This window comes from Hyperolius riggenbachi, chromosome 7 (assembly GCF_040937935.1).
Source record: "Hyperolius riggenbachi isolate aHypRig1 chromosome 7, aHypRig1.pri, whole genome shotgun sequence".
Classification (NCBI taxonomy): Eukaryota; Metazoa; Chordata; class Amphibia; order Anura; family Hyperoliidae; genus Hyperolius; species Hyperolius riggenbachi.
The window spans coordinates 271,280,218-271,298,764 of NC_090652.1; the positions used below are offsets into that span (position 1 = coordinate 271,280,218).

Sequence of the window (18,547 nt, forward strand, 5' to 3'; positions counted from 1 at the left end):
GCCTCTATGTCCTTGTATTGCTGCTGCCAGCCCCCCTCTCCCTCAGCTCTGCTGTCCCCCCTGAAAATAGCGCCAGGCTAGCGACAATCTGCTTGTCGCTAGCCTGCTGTTTACCTTGTATTTTGCTCCTACCCTGCCTCCTCCATTTCATGCCTCCTGCCTCTGTCCCCTCACTCCCCGCCTCTGTAAGCCTTCTCCAATCGGAAGCTAAGCTGCGACCCAGGAAGTACTTCCTGGGTGGCGGCTTAGCTTCCGATTGGAGGAAACTTACAGAGGCAGGAAGCGAGGGAACAGAAGATCATCAAAGGGCTCTGTATGGCCAATATTGTGGTGAAACCCCTCCCACAGTGTGATGTCATGACCATGGTCCCAAGCAGCATCTCCTTCCACTGACATCACCTGCCAACGGTAAAAATATTGCCTTGTGATAAATTTCAGAAAGTAAATCAGGGAGAGGAAAGATTTCACAATGGGCAAACACTGTCTAAATTATTTATACATAATTAATGTACAAATTAAGCACCTTTTTATTATGTTATTTTCACTGAAGTTCCTCTTTAAATAATTTGTATTGTTAATGATTAGGATTATAGTTTCATTATTAATTAGCAACGTTCTGTTTCCTTATTTTCTGAATTTCAGCACCTCCAAATACCCCCCAGTTTGGCCACGTGGAACTGACTGTCATTGTCACCATTCCAATCTGTGTGCTGTTGTTAGCCATAATCCTCACAGTCTACACCTGTCAGAGGCGGTATGGCACCTATAGAAGGACAAAGCGGCAGTGCATTGAAGAGCCGCTCACTGAATGTAATATAGACTCTGACGGGAAGTGCTTGAAGGATCTCATCTATGATATGACAACATCGGGCTCTGGCTCCGGTAAGTGTACTTCTGTTTACTAGAACTCACCATTGTGTTATGATTATTACTACTGAAGCTCACATAATTCTCCTACAGCTACTTGCACACTGACTCGGTGACTAGGTTGTTGTAGGGCAACATCCTCATCACCAATTTGTTGTGTTCAGTAGTCGCGGATGCAGAATAACTGGAACTAGGTTTATTTACAGGCTTCAGCAGCTCCCTAAATGAAGTCTTGGCTTTTCACCCTATCTCCATCAGGCAGAAACAGGAACCAACAATCCTCAACAGTCTAGTTAATATTATGAGGAGCACTATTGGAAACAAAATAAAATTTAAAATGTATGTGTTTGCCTATGTATAAAATATACATGCTTTCTAAAGTAAATTGCATTATAAATGTATTTTTTCCTATGTTGCTGTTGCTTTCAATAGACTGTAAACATCTGACAAAACTGGCAGCTTTGGACTAATCCACCTACTCATAGGGGATGCTAAGGGTTTTCTTTATTTTTAAAAGCACTTTTTGAAAAGCAGTTGCTAAGTCCAACTGCCAAAACAGTGTGCAAACGAGTAGGGAGGCTGGCAGGCATCTTTATATAGATCCTTTACGGAAAGTAATTTTTTTTAAAGAATAAAGAAAACACAGAGAATCCCCCAAGGAGGAGAAGGACTAGTCCAAATCCTATCAGATCTGTCAGATTTAATACTTACTGTAAGTGACAGCAACACCAGAGAAAAGTATTTCATGGTGCGTTGTACTCTGGGGGAAATGTACATCTTATACACATGTGATTTAAATTTTACAATTTTTCTCGATAGTGGCCCTTTAACCTCCTTGCCGGTTATCTCGAGCTCAGCTCGGGGTAACCTGCATAGGAGGATTTCTCAGGGCCGATTTTCAAAATGTTTTTTTCCCTACACGCAGCTAGCACTTTGCTAGCTGCGTGTGGTACGTGACTGCCGCCGGTTCGCCGCTACCCGCCGAGCCGCCCCCCCCCCCCCCCCCCAGACAGTGCAGCCTGGCCAATTAGTGCCAGGCAGCGCTGAGGGGTGGATCGGGATTCCCTCTGACGTCCATGACGTCGGTGACGTCATTCCTGGGGAAGCCCAGCAGGAAATCCCGTTCTGTACGGGATTTCCTGCTTACTCTGATCGCTGGAGGCGATCGGAGTGGGTAGGGGGATGTCGCTGCTCAGCAGCTATCATGTAGGGAGCTCTGGGCTCGCTACATGATTTAAAACCTTTTTTTTTTTTTTTTAAAGTGCCCCCTTGCCGTGGGAATTGGACCGGCAAGGGGGTTAAACATGTATACCAGTGCCATCTACAGGCCAGAAGTATGAACACCACAGTTCTGCCATGCACGCCTTAGGCTGGAAGCACACTAGTTTGAATCAAGTGCGTTTTGCCGCATAGCAGAAAATGCATGCATGTTTTATTTATTAGTTATTATTGACTGTTCAGGGGTTTTCCCTCACTGTGCTGCCTGCAATCCCATGTAACAATAAAAGGCTTCAGAAAGGTCAGATGTGATTGAAAGGTTGTGCAGGTCGACCCTATGATTAGAGTTGGGCCGAACCTCCGATTTTAGGTTCACGAACCGGGTTCGCGAAAACTTCCGCGGAACCGCAATAGACTTCAATGGGGATGCGAACTTTAAAAAAAAAAATTTATGCTGGCCACAAAAGTGATGGAAAAGATGTTTCAAGGGGTCTAACACCTGGAGGGGGGCATGGCGGAGTGGGATACACGCCAAAAGTCCCCGGGAAAAATCTGGATTTGACGCAAAGCAGCGTTTTAAGGGCAGAAATCATATTGAATGCTAAATGACAGGCCTAAAGTGCTTTAAAACATCTTGCATGTGTATACATCAATCAGGTAGTGTAATTAAGGTACTGCTTCACACTGACACCCCAAACTGTTCACTGAACAGAACAGGTATGCAGTGGCGGGTTCACTGAACAGAACAGGTATACAGTGGCGGGTTCACTGAACAGAACAGGTATGCAGTGGCGGGTTCACTGAACAGAACAGGTATGCAGTGGCGGGTTCACTGAACAGAACAGGTATACAGTGGCGGGTTCACTGAACAGAACAGGTATGCAGTGGCGGGTTCACTGAACAGAACAGGTATACAGTGGCGGGTTCACTGAACAGAACAGGTATGCAGTGGCGGGTTCACTGAACAGAACAGGTATACAGTGGCGGGTTCACTGAACAGAACAGGTATGCAGTGGCGGGTTCACTGAACAGAACAGGTATACAGTGGCGGGTTCACTGAACAGTACAGGTATGCAGTGGCAGGTTCACTGAACAGGTATGCAGTGGTGGGTTCACAGTACAGGTATGCAGTGGTGGGTTCACAGAACAGGTATGCAGTGGTGGGTTCACAGTACAGGTATGCAGTGGTGGGTTCACAGAACAGGTATGCAGTGGTGGGTTCACAGAACAGGTATGCAGTGGTGGGTTCACAGAACAGGTATGCAGTGGTGGGTTCACAGAACAGGTATGCAGCCAGGGACAAGCTAAGCCTAACTAATCTTTCCCTATGAGAGAGAGTGTGCAGCAGCTCGCCCTACTCTCACTAATGCAGGCACACGAGTGACCGTAATGGTCGCCGCTGCCTGCCTTTTAGTAGGGGGGAGTGGCTCCAGGGGCTAGTGTAGCCTAATTGGCTACACTGGGCCTGCTGACTGTGATGTAGAGGGTGAAAGTTGACCCTCCATGGTGCATTATGGGGCGAACCGAACTTCCGCAAAGGTTCGCCTGCGGGACGCGAACGCGAACCACGGAAGTTCGCATGGAACCATTCGCAGGCGAACCGTTCGGCCCAACTCTACCTATGATATTCAGAAAAAGAAGAATTTTTTTTTCCCCCAGCAAATCCAGGTGGAGTCCTGGGTCTTTTTGTTGGTGTTGGATATTTACCTGTAGTAGGTGTAGCTGCATTTCAAGCATTTCAATATAATCATAAATATTTCTGCTGTAATGAATCTTATCTCAGCCAGCCTGGCTCCTTTCTGGTACATTGCTGAGGAGAAGGAAGCTTGTCAACTCTTGTCAACTCCCCTCCCACATTCTTGCTTCTCACTGATTGGCTGAGGGCAGTTCAGTGTGACAGGCTGAGAAGGGAAATAAACCTCACCCCTCTGCAGAAGTATCCGTCTGCAGAAATACGATCTATGCTGTGCTCACGTGTTTAAAAAGCAAGCTAGATATGACAGTGCCGTTTCTAGGAGAAAAAAAAAAGAGTGGAGGGAGGGAGGAAGGAAATGAAATCAGGATTGGCTTTAGTCAGAGGCAGTAAAGATGGAAAATGCCTGTAACCGTTTTCTCTTTAATATATAAAATTAACTGAAATCAAAACCTGGACAGTACAATACATATGTTATGTAAGTAGAACACGTAGTTATCTACTTATATACATGTTTTTTTCCTGGGATAGTATGACTGTCCCTGCTTTAAATTGGGTTGAGAACAAGTTTTTTTTTTTGCACAGCTGATTAAGAATTACACGTAGCCAGAGAGTGCCCATAGTGGCTGGGTAATTAATCATCTGCCAGCTAATTGATTTGAAGCTGCCATACTTGACAGTCTCAGCGATGTCCTCCAGACTCTTCATTTTTCTGCTATCATCTCATTCCCGGCAGTATCTTGATCAATTGCTGCACAGAGTTTGCTGCAACCATGAGTAATAAGCAGGTGACGTGGTGAAGGGTATGGCGTGACGGACATCAGCCTTAAGCTAAGCTGGTTATGACCTCTCTCACTCTCCATGCGTACGCACACACGGCAGAGGTGGTTTATTACTCAGCCTGTGACTCGTTTAGGTCAGGCCTGTCGATTTTGAAAAGTGCTGAGCAAACAATTGCCAAATTTGCCTAATCAGGTGGCAGTGGCGGCGCCACGCTGGGGCTTACCCAGGCTTAAGCCCCAGCTGGCAGCTCATTAGCCCCCCTCAAAGCCCCCCCGCCGCCGCCGGCTGTGTCCGACCCGACCTGGCTCAGCTGCACTGCAGTGAGCGAGGGCTGCCTGAAGTCTGGGAGGAGGGCGACTGGGCAAGAGCTTGGGCTGGCACCCACCCCAGCAGCGATCCCATGGACCCACCCACCCTGGCTGGCCGGCCGGCCGACATCTGTCCTGGGCCGGGCCGGGCGCAGGCTCAGCTGAGTGAGTCATGCAGAGCGCGGCCCGCCCCAGGGGTAACGTCGTGGTGGGTGGCAACTCGCCGGCGCCGCGTAGTATAGCGGCGCCGCGTTATAAAAGTGTCTGCGTCACAGACAGACTCTCTCTGCGGGGTGGCCGGGCTAGTCACGCTGCCTGTCACTGTGTGTCACACTGACACAGACACGCCACCGACACACGGACAGGACAGCGGCAGCGGGGCTGGACTCTCTGGACCCTCTGGACCTCACCTGGCTGACACACTGACACAGCCAGGCAGCAGCCAGCAGGAGCAGGAGGACTCGGAACTCCGCGACAACTCCAGGTGGGTGCGGTGGGCGGTGGCTCCTCTCCCAGAGTCCCAGTCAACTGCCAAATTGTCTCTTTCTGCCGCAGCCCCCCCCAGGCCTCCTGAGCCTAGCACCAGCAGCACCACCACCAACAACCCCCAGGCCCCAGGCCTGACTCTGGGGCCCCAGTCCACCAGCCAGGCCTGAGCTGCCCTTGGGCCCCCCATCCCACCACCACCAGCCAGGCCTGAGGTGCCCTGGGCCCCCCATCCCATCACCACCAGCCAGGCCTGAGGCCTTCCCACCAGGCCTGAGCTGCCCTGGTACCCCCATCCCACCACCACCAGCCAGGCCTGAGGTGCCCTGGGCCCCCCATCCCACCACCACCAACCAGGCCTGAGGCCTTCCCACCAGGCCTGAGCTGCCCTGGGCCCCCCATCCCACCACCACCAGCCAGGCCTGAGGTGCCCTGGGCCCCCCATCCCACCACCACCAGCCAGGCCTGAGGCCTTCCCGCCAGGCCTGAGCTGCCCTGGGCCCCCCATCCCACCACCACCAGCCAGGCCTGAGGTGCCCTGGGCCCCCCATCCCACCACCACCAGCCAGGCCTGAGGCCTTCCCACCAGGCCTGAGCTGCCCTGGGACCCCAATCCCACCACCACCAGCCAGGCCTGAGCTGCCCTGGGCCCCCCATCCCACCAGCCAGGCCTGAGGCCTTCCCGCCAGGCCTGAGCTGCCCTGGGGCCCCCAGCCCACCATCACTAGCCTGACTACATATACTGGGGACACTGGCTGTCTGTCATTATGTGCATTAACTGGTGAAACGCTGTCTCTCATTACATGCATTTACTAGGGAAACGCTGTCTGTCATTATGTGCATTAACTGGTGAAAAGCTGTCTCTTATGTGCATTTAATGGGGAAACTCTGTCTGTCATTACGTACATTAACTGGCGAAAAGCTGTCTCTTTATGTGCATTTACTGCAGAAACGCTGTCTGTCATTACGTGCATTTACTGGTGAAAAGCTCTCTTATGTGCATTTAATGGGGAAACGCTGTCTGTTATTACGTGCATTTACTGGTGAAAAGCTGTCTGTCATTACGTGCGTTAGCTGGTGTAAAGCTGTCTCTTATGTGCATTTACTGGTGAAAAGCTGTCTCTTATGGGCATTAACTGGTGAAAGGCTGTCTGTCATTATGTGCATTAACTGGTGAAAAGCTGTCTCTTATGTGCATTTACTGGGGAAATGCTGTCTGTCATTATGTGCATTAACTGGTGAAAAGCTGTCCCTTATGTGCATTTACTGGGGAAACGCAGTCTATCATTATGTGCATTAACTGGTGAAAAGCTGTCCCTTATGTGCATTTACTGCGGAAACGCAGTCTGTCATTATGTGAATTAACTGGTGAAAAGCTGTCTCTTATGTGCATTTAATGGGGAAACGCTGTCTGTCATTATGTGCGTTTACTTCATTTTTTTTTCCATGTAACTACGTTAGCTGGTACAACTACATTACAGTTAGCCCCGCCCACATGACATCATGACCACGCCCAATTTTTCGCCGCGTCGCGCTTTGCGCGCCGCAAATCCCCCCCCCCAAGCCCGGCCTGCCAGCCCTCGTGCCCCCTTTGAGCCCCCCCAAAAATCTAAAGCTGGAGCCGCCACTGTCAGGTGGATGTCTTGCATGCCCGCCGCTCAGCATGGCAGCTGCTGGCACCGCGGGCTGTAATCTCCTTGACCCGTTGTTAAGATATCCAAATTTCTAAGCAGTCAGACGTGATGTTTAACAAGCTATTGCTGTGTACCTAATCTGGATTATCCAGCAGACATTGGGAAGGCTTCCAGCTACTCTGAACAGCATTGCACACTTATAATTTCTTCTAAAGAAGAGTTGCAAGTGAAAGATTTTGCACCATCTTCCTCCTTGTCACGATTGTGGAACTTTCCCCGTGATCAGCGCACAACGCGTGCGCTGACACGGCGGAGATTCTCCACAAGCGTATAATTTGCAGGAACCCAGCAAAAGGTGCTACGCACCTGTAGAGGGAAATTCCTGTCGGCAGATGGCGCTGGGGAGTGCAGAGGAACCAATCCTCTGTACCTCCACAAGTGCCAGACAGGAATTGTACGAAGCGCAGAATGCAATCGCAAGAGAGGCGATAGTGAATGAGATTGAGCAAAAGGGATAGGTTGTATGTGTGTGCGCCAATCCAGTCGCCACTCCGCGACCACGCACACACACAACAGCAGATACGAAATAGGAACGCGATCGCGAGAGGTGCGATCGCGAGACGTGACACAAGGCAGAACAGAATAGAATACAAGGGTAGCAAAGGCACAGCAAATACAATAAGGAGATACGGAAAACAACAACCGCTAGCTAACCGCGAACACCGCACTCATTCGCAACAGTGCAAGCGGTTATGCGCGATCTCCACGTGATAAGCACAATAGAGACAAGCACGCCTAACTAACCATAAACAGACAAACATGAAACAGGGGACGCGAGCGCTTGCTTAACGGTTACCTCACCGAGCCTGTAGCAAGCGCAGCGGACAAGACAGACACACGAAAAACAAGAACTAGGCAGGAAGGATCCACCGCTCTTCCGCCAGAGCAAGTGTGATCCAAGCAGGAACATAGATCAGAAAGATCCACAGCCGCTAACGCTAGCGGCTAGTGCGATCTCAGCAAGACAGAACGATTCGCTATCAACCGCCGTTGGTGACAGCGCAATCGCGACCGACAAGACAGAACAGAAGGATCCCCAGCGCTAGCACAAAGTAGCTAGCGCGATCCCAGGAAACAGAACAGAAGAGATAGCTGGTAGCAACCGCTGCACCAGCTAGACTCCAAGAACATAGATCAGAACCATTTCCTGTCAACCACCATAGGGACAGGACAATGGCAAACAGGCAAGACAAGACAGAACAGGCAATACAGATAATACAACCTGACTGGGCTAGAAGGGGAGCCTAAAGCAACCCCCAGGAATTAACTATACTAGATAGCAATGGCTGACACTCCAGCAGTGTCCATCAGGAACTGAGCATGGAAGGGAAATGACCAGCCAAGCATTGTGGGAAAGACATAGTACTTATAGTACACGCCTCCAATGAATGTGGCCAGGCAATTTGCATGACAACGTATGCAAATTCCTCTGCAAGCACAAGCTGCAAAACTGACAGAAACTCTTCTTTCCAGAGTCCTGCAGCATGCAAACTTACACAATGGTCAAAGGGCTGCCTGTCTGCACAGGCAGCTGAGCAAATCATCACAGTACCCCCCCCCCCTCCAGGGTCGAATTCCAGACGACCCCCAAAACTGCTATTAGCAACAGACTCAAACTGAAGACTCATGAAGGTCGGGGCAGCCTGACAAGGTCCAATTCCAGAGTCAGTCCACCCGAAACCGACCTCATCGGAAACAGAAGCCACCGAAACATGCCCATCAGTACTACCAGTCTCAGTATAACACCCATCAGGACTGTGAACGCCAGAGAAGAAGCCATCGACACCCTCCAGACAATACCCACCACCTTCCACGGAGCGTCCGAAAATACCAAACCTGCCACAATACCTGTTCGAAGTGTCCCTTACAACACAAAAGCCACCGTTGATCTTATCCAGTGTACCAAGCAAAATTTCTCCCGGAATCTCCCAGAACCTTTTGAAGCTCCACAGAGATCCCAAGAGGGCAGAACAATCACCAGGCTCACATGGAGAATTACCAAGAACCCCCATGGAACCAATGACAATTCCGGATTCAGAATTACTAGGACACCCATCAAGATCAAGACTTTCAGGGACCACTTCTGGGCATGCAAGCAGGCAGGCCATATCAGAGCATGTCTCCACCGAGGAAGCATCTGAGTACGCTGGTAACCGAGACACACTTGGGCTTTCTGGGTCACAGAGCACACTGGGGTACACCAGCACAGGAGAACCCTCAGGACATGTCGGGGAACTGCCAACCTCAGAGTCCAGCACGACAGGACCAAAACCAGTACCGGACAGAGAATCATCATGAGTGGAGGTCACAGGCACTGGACTTCCAAAAGAAGACTCGGATACAAATTCAGAAATTTCTGTGACAATAATATCATCTTTGACTACATATGAGTGAAGCTCCATCAGAGCTGAAAAGGTAGCCAGCAAGGCAGCAATGCCTACGGAAGAGGGTAACCCCTCAGAAGAACTTGGGGGGCAGGAGACATCTCCTACAAGTTCTGCACCCTTTGGGAGGAACTCGGAGACCTCCAGAACATCCAACAAGACCTCAGGAGCATCATTTTTCAAGTTTTCTAAAAAGGATTCTGAACTATCCATGTTACAGGGCAAAACTGGAACTTTATTTTGTGGACAGGGCAGATGTCCCAGGAATGGTTCCACCATAACCTGAGACTGGATCTCATCATCATGAGGGGAATGTACAGGTATATTTACTGGAACACACACTGACTCCCTAACTTCATTCTCACTGTACCCAGAATTCTGTGTGGCAGTCAAACTAGCTTGTAACTCCAAAACTGCAGAAAAACAAGTAAAAATAGCAGCAATACCTAGACGAGCCTCTAGGGGCAGGGCAGGAGATATTGTACAAGGCAATGTTGACTCATCCAGAGTACAGGGTGGAGAGTCAAAACTTCCCTCAGAGCAAGAAAGGGACTCACAAATGTCAGTGTGATTGGACATCATATTGTTATTCATGGTACAGGGCAGGTTCAGAGAAAGCGTCTCTGAATAAGGCAAAGAGGGTTCAGCATCAGATTCGCAAAACCGAAGCGCTGTCTCACTCTTAGATTCGGCTAACAATGTCGAATCCGAGGAATCAGAACGCAAAACCTGCGAATCAAAATTCACTTTAGGTTGTGAAACTGACGCTTCTATAGCGCAAACCTCCGCGATCTGCGGAGCAGACTGCAAGGCATCTAGGACCGAAACGCTGGAGCAACTGTCCCCAGGCAACGGGCCCTTACAGGTGTGAACAGGGTGAGACAGAGACTCATCTGCAGAAGAAATAGTGACATCAACAGGACAAGCTTTATTAGGCATATTAATTTTACTTTTGACGCTGCACAGTCGAGAAACTTTCCCCATAGCAGGGTCACAGACGGAAGATCTCAAAGATCTGTTTCTAAATGACAAAGGATCCCACACATCCTTGAGGAAACCGGCAGACTCATGCCGATCACAATCTGCAGGAACATCCGAGAAACAGGCATCAGATCGCACAGATTCAAACTGCACACTGTCAGGAGCGAATCCTTCAGGATTCGCACAGGAATCAACCACAGCGGCACACTCATTCATTTCAGATTGCACAAAGTCAAGACTCACATGCTTTACCCCAGAAAGGCAGGAACAATCATCCGACAACGATGTCTCTTTATTGGAATCAATTGGTTGGTGTGTGTGCAACTCATCCAAAATCGTTTGCCATACATAGATCACCAGATCCACATCATCCTTGTCACATTCATCGGAATCAATCAGAAGGTACATAGAGTCAAGACAAGCATTGAAGACATCTTCGCTTTTTGCGATGTAAAAATCGCAAAAGGCTTTCCAATCAAAATCGAATTCCTCCAGCAAGGCCCCAACATCCCAGGAAGCAAATGGGGGTTCAAACAGGCCAGTATCCAAATAATCTCCATAGGGGTGGAGTTCAGGAACAAGAACAGATTTTTTAACTGCTTTAACCACTTGCCGACCGCACACTCATAACGTGCGTCGGCAAAGTGGCAGCTGCAGGACCAGCGACGCAGTACTGCGTCGCCAGCTGCAGCCTAATTAATCAGGAAGCAGCCGCTCGTACGAGCGGCTGCTTCCTGTCAAATCACGGCGGGGGGCTCCGTGAATAGCCTGCGGGCCGCCGATGGCGGCTCGCAGGCTAGATGTGAACACAAGCGGAAATAATCCGCTTTGTTTACATTTGTACGGCGCTGCTGCGCAGCAGCGCCGTAAGGCAGATCGGCGATCCCCGGCCAATCAGCGGCCGGGGATCGCCGCCATGTGACAGGAGACAGCCTGTCACTGGCTGCACAGGACGGATAGCGTCCTGTGCAGCCGGATCTCCAGAAGGGGGCCAGGTAGGAGAGGGAGGGGGAGGATTTCGCCGCGGAGGGGGGCTTTGAGGTGCCCCCCCCGCCACCCACAGCAGGCAGGAGAGATCAGACCCCCCCAGCACATCATCCCCATAGGGGGGAAAAAAGGGGGGCAATCTGATCTCCCTGCCTGCACCCTGATCTGTGCTGGGGGCTGCAGAGCCCACCCAGCACAGATCACTCAAACCAGCGCTGGTCCTTAAGGGGGGGTAAAGGGTGGGTCCTCAAGTGGTTAATGTAGTGTGCGATCCTACCTATAGCAGGATCCACATAAGCTTTGGATTGGGGCAGAAAACCTGGAAACTGATCAGCAGATGCATTATAAACATCATTATCATACTGCATGGTTTTGCCCATTTCAGACTTGACAGAAATAACCTCTCTATCTGTGGTTGCCATGGGCAACGGATCTTTCCGCTGGGAAGCCTTCCTAGATCTTTTACGTTTAGACTTAGAGGCTTTGGATGGCTGCTTTATGGATGAAAGAGTAGATGGAACAGCTGATTGAGCTGCTGACAACAACTCATTAAGGGGGTATGGTAATTGAGGTAATCTCAGCCAATTGTGAATTAAAAAGGCCAAGAATTCCAGGGGTCTTTGACTCAGGGTGGTATGATCTAACACATCATAACCCCACATTGACATTTCGCCCCCCAACAGAATGTAGACCATTTGGGGGGCCCAGGTAGACACTGGGGTGCATTGGAATTCAGGGTTCGCTAACAGTTTCGTACACTCAGACAAAAATTCGTCTGCTGATTCAGGTTCAAGTTTTTTAAATCTCTTAAAGGTACAAGAGCCATATTCGACAAAATCGTACAAATCGGAAATTCCGTCTACACTGGGGTTTTGGGTTGGGCTGGTCATTCTGTAACGATTGTGGAACTTTCCCCGTGATCAGCACACAACGCGTGCGCTGACACGGCGGAGATTCTCCACAAGCGTATAATTTGCAGGAACCCAGCAAAAGGTGCTACGCACCTGTAGAGGGAAATTCCTGTCGGCAGATGGCGCTGGGGAGTGCAGAGGAACCAATCCTCTGTACCTCCACAAGTGCCAGACAGGAATTGTACGAAGCGCAGAATGCAATCGCAAGAGAGGCGATAGTGAATGAGATTGAGCAAAAGGGATAGGTTGTATGTGTGTGCGCCAATCCAGTCGCCACTCCGCGACCACGCACACACACAACAGCAGATACGAAATAGGAACGCGATCGCGAGAGGTGCGATCGCGAGACGTGACACAAGGCAGAACAGAATAGAATACAAGGGTAGCAAAGGCACAGCAAATACAATAAGGAGATACGGAAAACAACAACCGCTAGCTAACCGCGAACACCGCACTCATTCGCAACAGTGCAAGCGGTTATGCGCGATCTCCACGTGATAAGCACAATAGAGACAAGCACGCCTAACTAACCATAAACAGACAAACATGAAACAGGGGACGCGAGCGCTTGCTTAACGGTTACCTCACCGAGCCTGTAGCAAGCGCAGCGGACAAGACAGACACACGAAAAACAAGAACTAGGCAGGAAGGATCCACCGCTCTTCCGCCAGAGCAAGTGTGATCCAAGCAGGAACATAGATCAGAAAGATCCACAGCCGCTAACGCTAGCGGCTAGTGCGATCTCAGCAAGACAGAACGATTCACTATCAACCGCCGTTGGTGACAGCGCAATCGCGACCGACAAGACAGAACAGAAGGATCCCCAGCGCTAGCACAAAGTAGCTAGCGCGATCCCAGGAAACAGAACAGAAGAGATAGCTGGTAGCAACCGCTGCACCAGCTAGACTACAAGAACATAGATCAGAACCATTTCCTGTCAACCACCATAGGGACAGGACAATGGCAAACAGGCAAGACAAGACAGAACAGGCAATACAGATAATACAACCTGACTGGGCTAGAAGGGGAGCCTAAAGCAACCCCCAGGAATTAACTATACTAGATAGCAATGGCTGACACTCCAGCAGTGTCCATCAGGAACTGAGCATGGAAGGGAAATGACCAGCCAAGCATTGTGGGAAAGACATAGGCCTCGATTCATCAACACTTAGCAAATTTGTTAACAACAGTTTGGTAAAATACCGAATTTGTTAACTTCATTTCAGGATTCATCAAAGTTATCTACAGCTGTTAGCGAACATTCGGTAACGATTCGGTAACGATTCGCTAAAACGGAATAAAGTGCAATTCATGAAAAAGAAAGTGGGCGTGGTTTAGCGTTACATTTAGGATTAGTTATCTCCTTCACTGCTCTGTCGTTATTGCTGTCAGATCATTGCTGACAGAGAAGATGGAGCCATTTGAAGTGGTTATGTATCAGCTGAGAGTGATTTAAGGGCGCAGAAGGGCAAGAATAAGGTCTGCAACCATATAAATTTGTAAGAGAATAGATTTATTTGCTATAACACGACATCTGCATTTCTCTTGAATCATCTTGTAAGAGAACACAGGCAGTGTCAGGGTTAACTAATTTGCTAGCTGCACTATAATTTTTTAGAAAAGGCTCCTATCAAATTGTGGGATTGTCCCAACCACTTTCAGAATCCTGGTCCAGGTGTTAAGCCCTATTCAGAATGTTGCTACGTAGTGCTCAAAGGACTGCCTTTTACCCACAATTCCATGGGAATCTTATGGCCTTGTGTTAAAGTACCACTGTAAAATGGAAATATCGACACGTTACCGAATGGTTACCGAATTGTTATCGAATTCACACCGAATGAGGAAAAACCTTGATGAATACAACTAGAAATCGCTAAACTTCGAATTCGGTAATTTAACAAACTGGAAAAAGTTATCTCAAAGAGAATGATGAATCGAGGCCATAGTACTTATAGTACACGCCTCCAATGAATGTGGCCAGGCAATTTGCATGACAACGTATGCAAATTCCTCTGCAAGCACAAGCTGCAAAACTGACAGAAACTCTTCTTTCCAGAGTCCTGCAGCATGCAAACTTACACAATGGTCAAAGGGCTGCCTGTCTGCACAGGCAGCTGAGCAAATCATCACACTCCTCCTGATGAGTGGAAGATACAAGCACTTCTTGCTGGAACAGGACACTGTATGAATGAGGACTATCGCACAATGCCTATCCTGGGCCGCACTGTGGCTTAGTAGTTAGCTGTTTGTGCTGTAGGGCAAAAGCCCCAGATTTAGTGTAGAGCTGACTTTCTATGCCTGGAGATCATTCATAATTGTGCAATCTGGACAGGATTTTTTGAAAAGGGGCAAAATGTTCCATATCTCACCTGGGCCCATATGCAATTAATTTTTTCTCCAGAGTTTTCTCCTAGGTGATATTTTCAAGCTTGTCAATAAAATGCCTTTTAAACCACCAGCAAGCAAACAAATACTCAAAGTAACTTGGACAGTACTTTTTACCTACTTTTTGATACTTTGTCCATTGCAAAAGTGCTAACATTTTATTTTAAATTGAAGATGAAAAATTATCTCATAGGAGAAAACTCGGGAGAAAAGATGAATGGTCATATGAGAGTAAAAAGAAGTTTCCAGAAAGGCTGGTGAATTAGTGGTTGTCCTATTGCAGTCACATGCACCCATGTTAGGAGTATTCCCTCTTTAAAGTGAATCGGCAACAAAAAAAAAACAGCCCCTGGAAGGTACTTATCTTGGGAGGGGGAAGCCTCTGGATCCTAAAGAGGCTTCCCCCATCCTCCTGAGGCCGGTTTCACGCTGCATATTGGTGGTGCGTTGTGGTCGACGCACTGCACTGCACTGCTAGAAATAGGCCTTCAGCGAATACCATGTTACTAAGTGGTATTCCCTGTGTGGCATCCGGCCAAGAAGGAAGTGACATTCACTTCCTGCCGGCCAATTGACCTGGGAGGCCACGCTTCATTGTTGTTTTAATTGTTTTTAGCTAAATGGTTGTTGGTTAATAAAGAATTTGTTACAAGTTTATTCAGCGTCAAGTCTTATACTCTTTATTAGAAGTTGAGGGGAGGTTGTCCTACTTCTTGTTTATTTGTGTGTAGTGATTAGCACAGGTCTAACGACCTCTACCTCCCCATTTATGAGTATTCCATTTGGAATAGGGCTTGATCCATAATGATTATAGCCCAATTTAGCTCAATTGTGTAAGTTGAAGGCCAATTGATGACGTGCACGGAAGCTATTACAAAAAATATGTTTCCGCACGTGTACGAATCGTAAAACCTGTGGCGGGTGTTTACACTTACACGCGTTGCCATAGACTTACATGACTTCCAGTCCGACGCCGGTACGTGCGGTAACGTAGTTAAGCACATCAGATTGAGGACTTCCGGTGCACCGCACCATGACACAGGTAATAGGTTTTCATTGGAGTGTGGTAGCAGTGCGTCGAGGTTAGAGGTTCATTCTTTGCTTTGTTTTTGAAGGGCTACCTCTGCTTGTCCAAAGAACTATCGCCAGGACGGTCATCATCCAAGAGTTAGTTGGGAAAGGACGTTTTGGAGAAGTGTGGAGAGGAAAGTGGTGCGGAGAGGATGTGGCGGTAAAAATCTTCTCCTCTCGGGATGAGAGATCTTGGTTCCGTGAAGCTGAAATCTATCAGACGGTCATGCTACGGCATGAAAATATACTTGGTTTTATAGCTGCTGACAATAAAGGTAATGTAAATACATGGCATGAGAAGTAGGGCAACTTTTGCCAACATGAAATTTATACTTGGATTTATACCATATATACGCACAGATAAAGGAGACCAGGGTTAAAAAAAAGTTTTATACATACCTGGGGCTTCCTCCAGCCCCATGCGCACAGATCGCTCCCACGCCGCCGTCCTCCACTGTCTGCAGCTCCGGTATCGGGTCCCCTTAGTTCTGTCAGTCGCGGCCAGTCTGCGCAAGAGGGACCCAATATCGGAGCTGCAGGCAGTGGAGGATGGTGGCGTGGGAACAATCCATGGGCATGGGGCTGGAGGAAGCCCCAGGTAAGTGTAAAACGTTTTTTGTTTTTTTTGGTCTCTGGTACACTTTAAGCCCTCCTGCCATATGCTGATCCCCCCACTTTTGTCCTAAGAACATTATGTGCCACCATTGCCCCCCACACAGTGCACAATCAAGTGTCCCGTCGGGTGCAGAGTGCACCATGAACCATGCTACTGAAGGTATAGCTACCCATCCTCACTCTGGCTTGCTTACTCTAGTGTCCCATGCAGCTTCTAAACCGGCCAATAGAGCTCCAGGCTCACTGTCATGTGACCGCATTAATCCTGGAGCTTTAGTGGGCAGTTTGGAAAGCTGTCGGGAACACTAGAGGAAGCAAGGATAGGAAGCTTCAAGCTATATCTTCTGTGTTGTGCCCCGCAGCACACTCTGCATATGGGGGAGACCAAACACATTACCCCAATAAATCCCCATTTTACTCCCAAAATTAGAGTGTCAAAAAGTCAGCCTATCCCTTGTGATATATACATCAAGTCTGAGCTAACCAAATAAATAAGCATATTTCCCAGTTTCCAGACATCCTATTGTAGTCCATAAATAAGTGCCTCAGCAAATCTAACTAAAGGGAGATAAAGCTTACAAAATGATTTCCAAATTCTAATGAACTATGTGGCTTCTAAGAAGAAATTCAACCAATAATTCCCACTGGGGAGTGGTCGAGATATCCTTCCTAGAATTACTTTCCATCAAATTTAGAAATTCCCTACTGAGCAGCAACGAGGTTGCCAGTGCTTGGCAGATGTATTTGGCTCAGTGAGTCGTGCCACTTGTGCAATATGTATTGATACACATTGAAAAACCATTCAAAAGGCAGTTCAGTTGTATTGGTAGTGGTGTTATGTTGTTGGGCACTGACCATTCCACAGCTGAGGAGAGTTTCAAATTCAGGGTTTCAAATTGAGCAATAAAAAAGTGGCACAAGAGAGAGACATGTTCAATGTGTAGCACCTCATTTTGGCTAACCAGGAACTTCAGCAAAACGAGGAAAAAAATAAATTAAAACATTGCAAAGCAAGAAGTTAAAAAATTGAAGCGATATTAAAGGAATATTATCAATTGAAACAACTTTTTTTTTAATACTCTATATTAGTGTACACATTACCCCTAGTGCTAGGGGCACTTTATTTATTCACCCAGGTCTCTCTCCCTCTATTTCTGCTTAAAAATTCATTTCTCACACAGCCCACAAATATATTTCACTGTGTCACTCACAGCATGCGGGAGACATGAGGAGAAATAGGCTGATCTGAGGTGGTAGCAGGTAACTAAATGAGCTGTAATATTGCTGGAATATAACTAGCTATAACACTAGTCTGTGTTTACACTCAGACTGCTTGCCTGGCTGCCTGCTTGTGGTGATTCACTCCAGGCTGCATCCACTTTACAAGCTGCTGAGAGGGGCAGACCACTGTTTACAATTAGCATTATTAGTATCTGTATCAGTAAAGAGAAGCAAAGATAATAAACAAACATTGCTAGAATCTTTAACCCCTTACCACCATATCAACAAGATTCTTTCAGCAAGGTGATAATTAAACTATAAACTGAGGAGTTGGTAGCAACTCCCCTTTGCAGAGACATGGTCTAGCCCTCTGGGAGCAGTCAGTATTTAGATACATTTTGTATCCAACACTGAAGCCAAAACTGACTGAGGATTTAACAGCTGAGAGGAACAGCTGTGTGAGGAATCAAATTGCTCCTAGTACTTGTCCTAATGTGTGCTACAACATACAGCATTTAAAAATAAATGCATACATCGATAGTATTCTTTTAAGAAATTATTGATATTTGCCATGTAATTTGTTCATATTGTTTGATCCACAATCAGCCTGCAAGCCATCATCTTTACTACTGGCAGAAATGAAGAAAAAGCACACAGCAAAAAGTGCCATCATCTATAACCACACCCCCTAACAATGTGATAGGCTAAGAGGTTGTTTTTTATATATGCACAGAGGGAGATACTGGTTGCTTGGCAGTTGTAAATAGCTTTTATTTCCCACAATGCAACAAGGCTCATAGACAGAAAACTGTCAGGACCTAAGTCCTGACATCACACTGTGGGAGGGGTTTCACCACAAAGGGGTTGTTTCATTATTGTTACAGCGATGTAACAGTGTGAGTTAAATGCTGTTACGAGCTCTATTGAAGTAGCGCGACTTAAT

The 18,547-nt window shown here is 47.9% G+C and overlaps 1 protein-coding gene across 1 annotated transcript in view; it reads left to right on the forward strand.

Annotated features, from left to right (window-relative positions):
- Positions 1-18,547, forward strand: part of ACVR1C (activin A receptor type 1C) — a 168,542-nt gene that overhangs the window by 128,976 nt on the left and 21,019 nt on the right. Inside the window, exons 3-4 of the mRNA XM_068245750.1 lie at positions 643-882; positions 15,813-16,043. Of these exons, the coding sequence (XP_068101851.1) occupies positions 643-882; positions 15,813-16,043 (471 nt within the window). The remainder of the gene's footprint in view (positions 1-642; positions 883-15,812; positions 16,044-18,547) is intronic.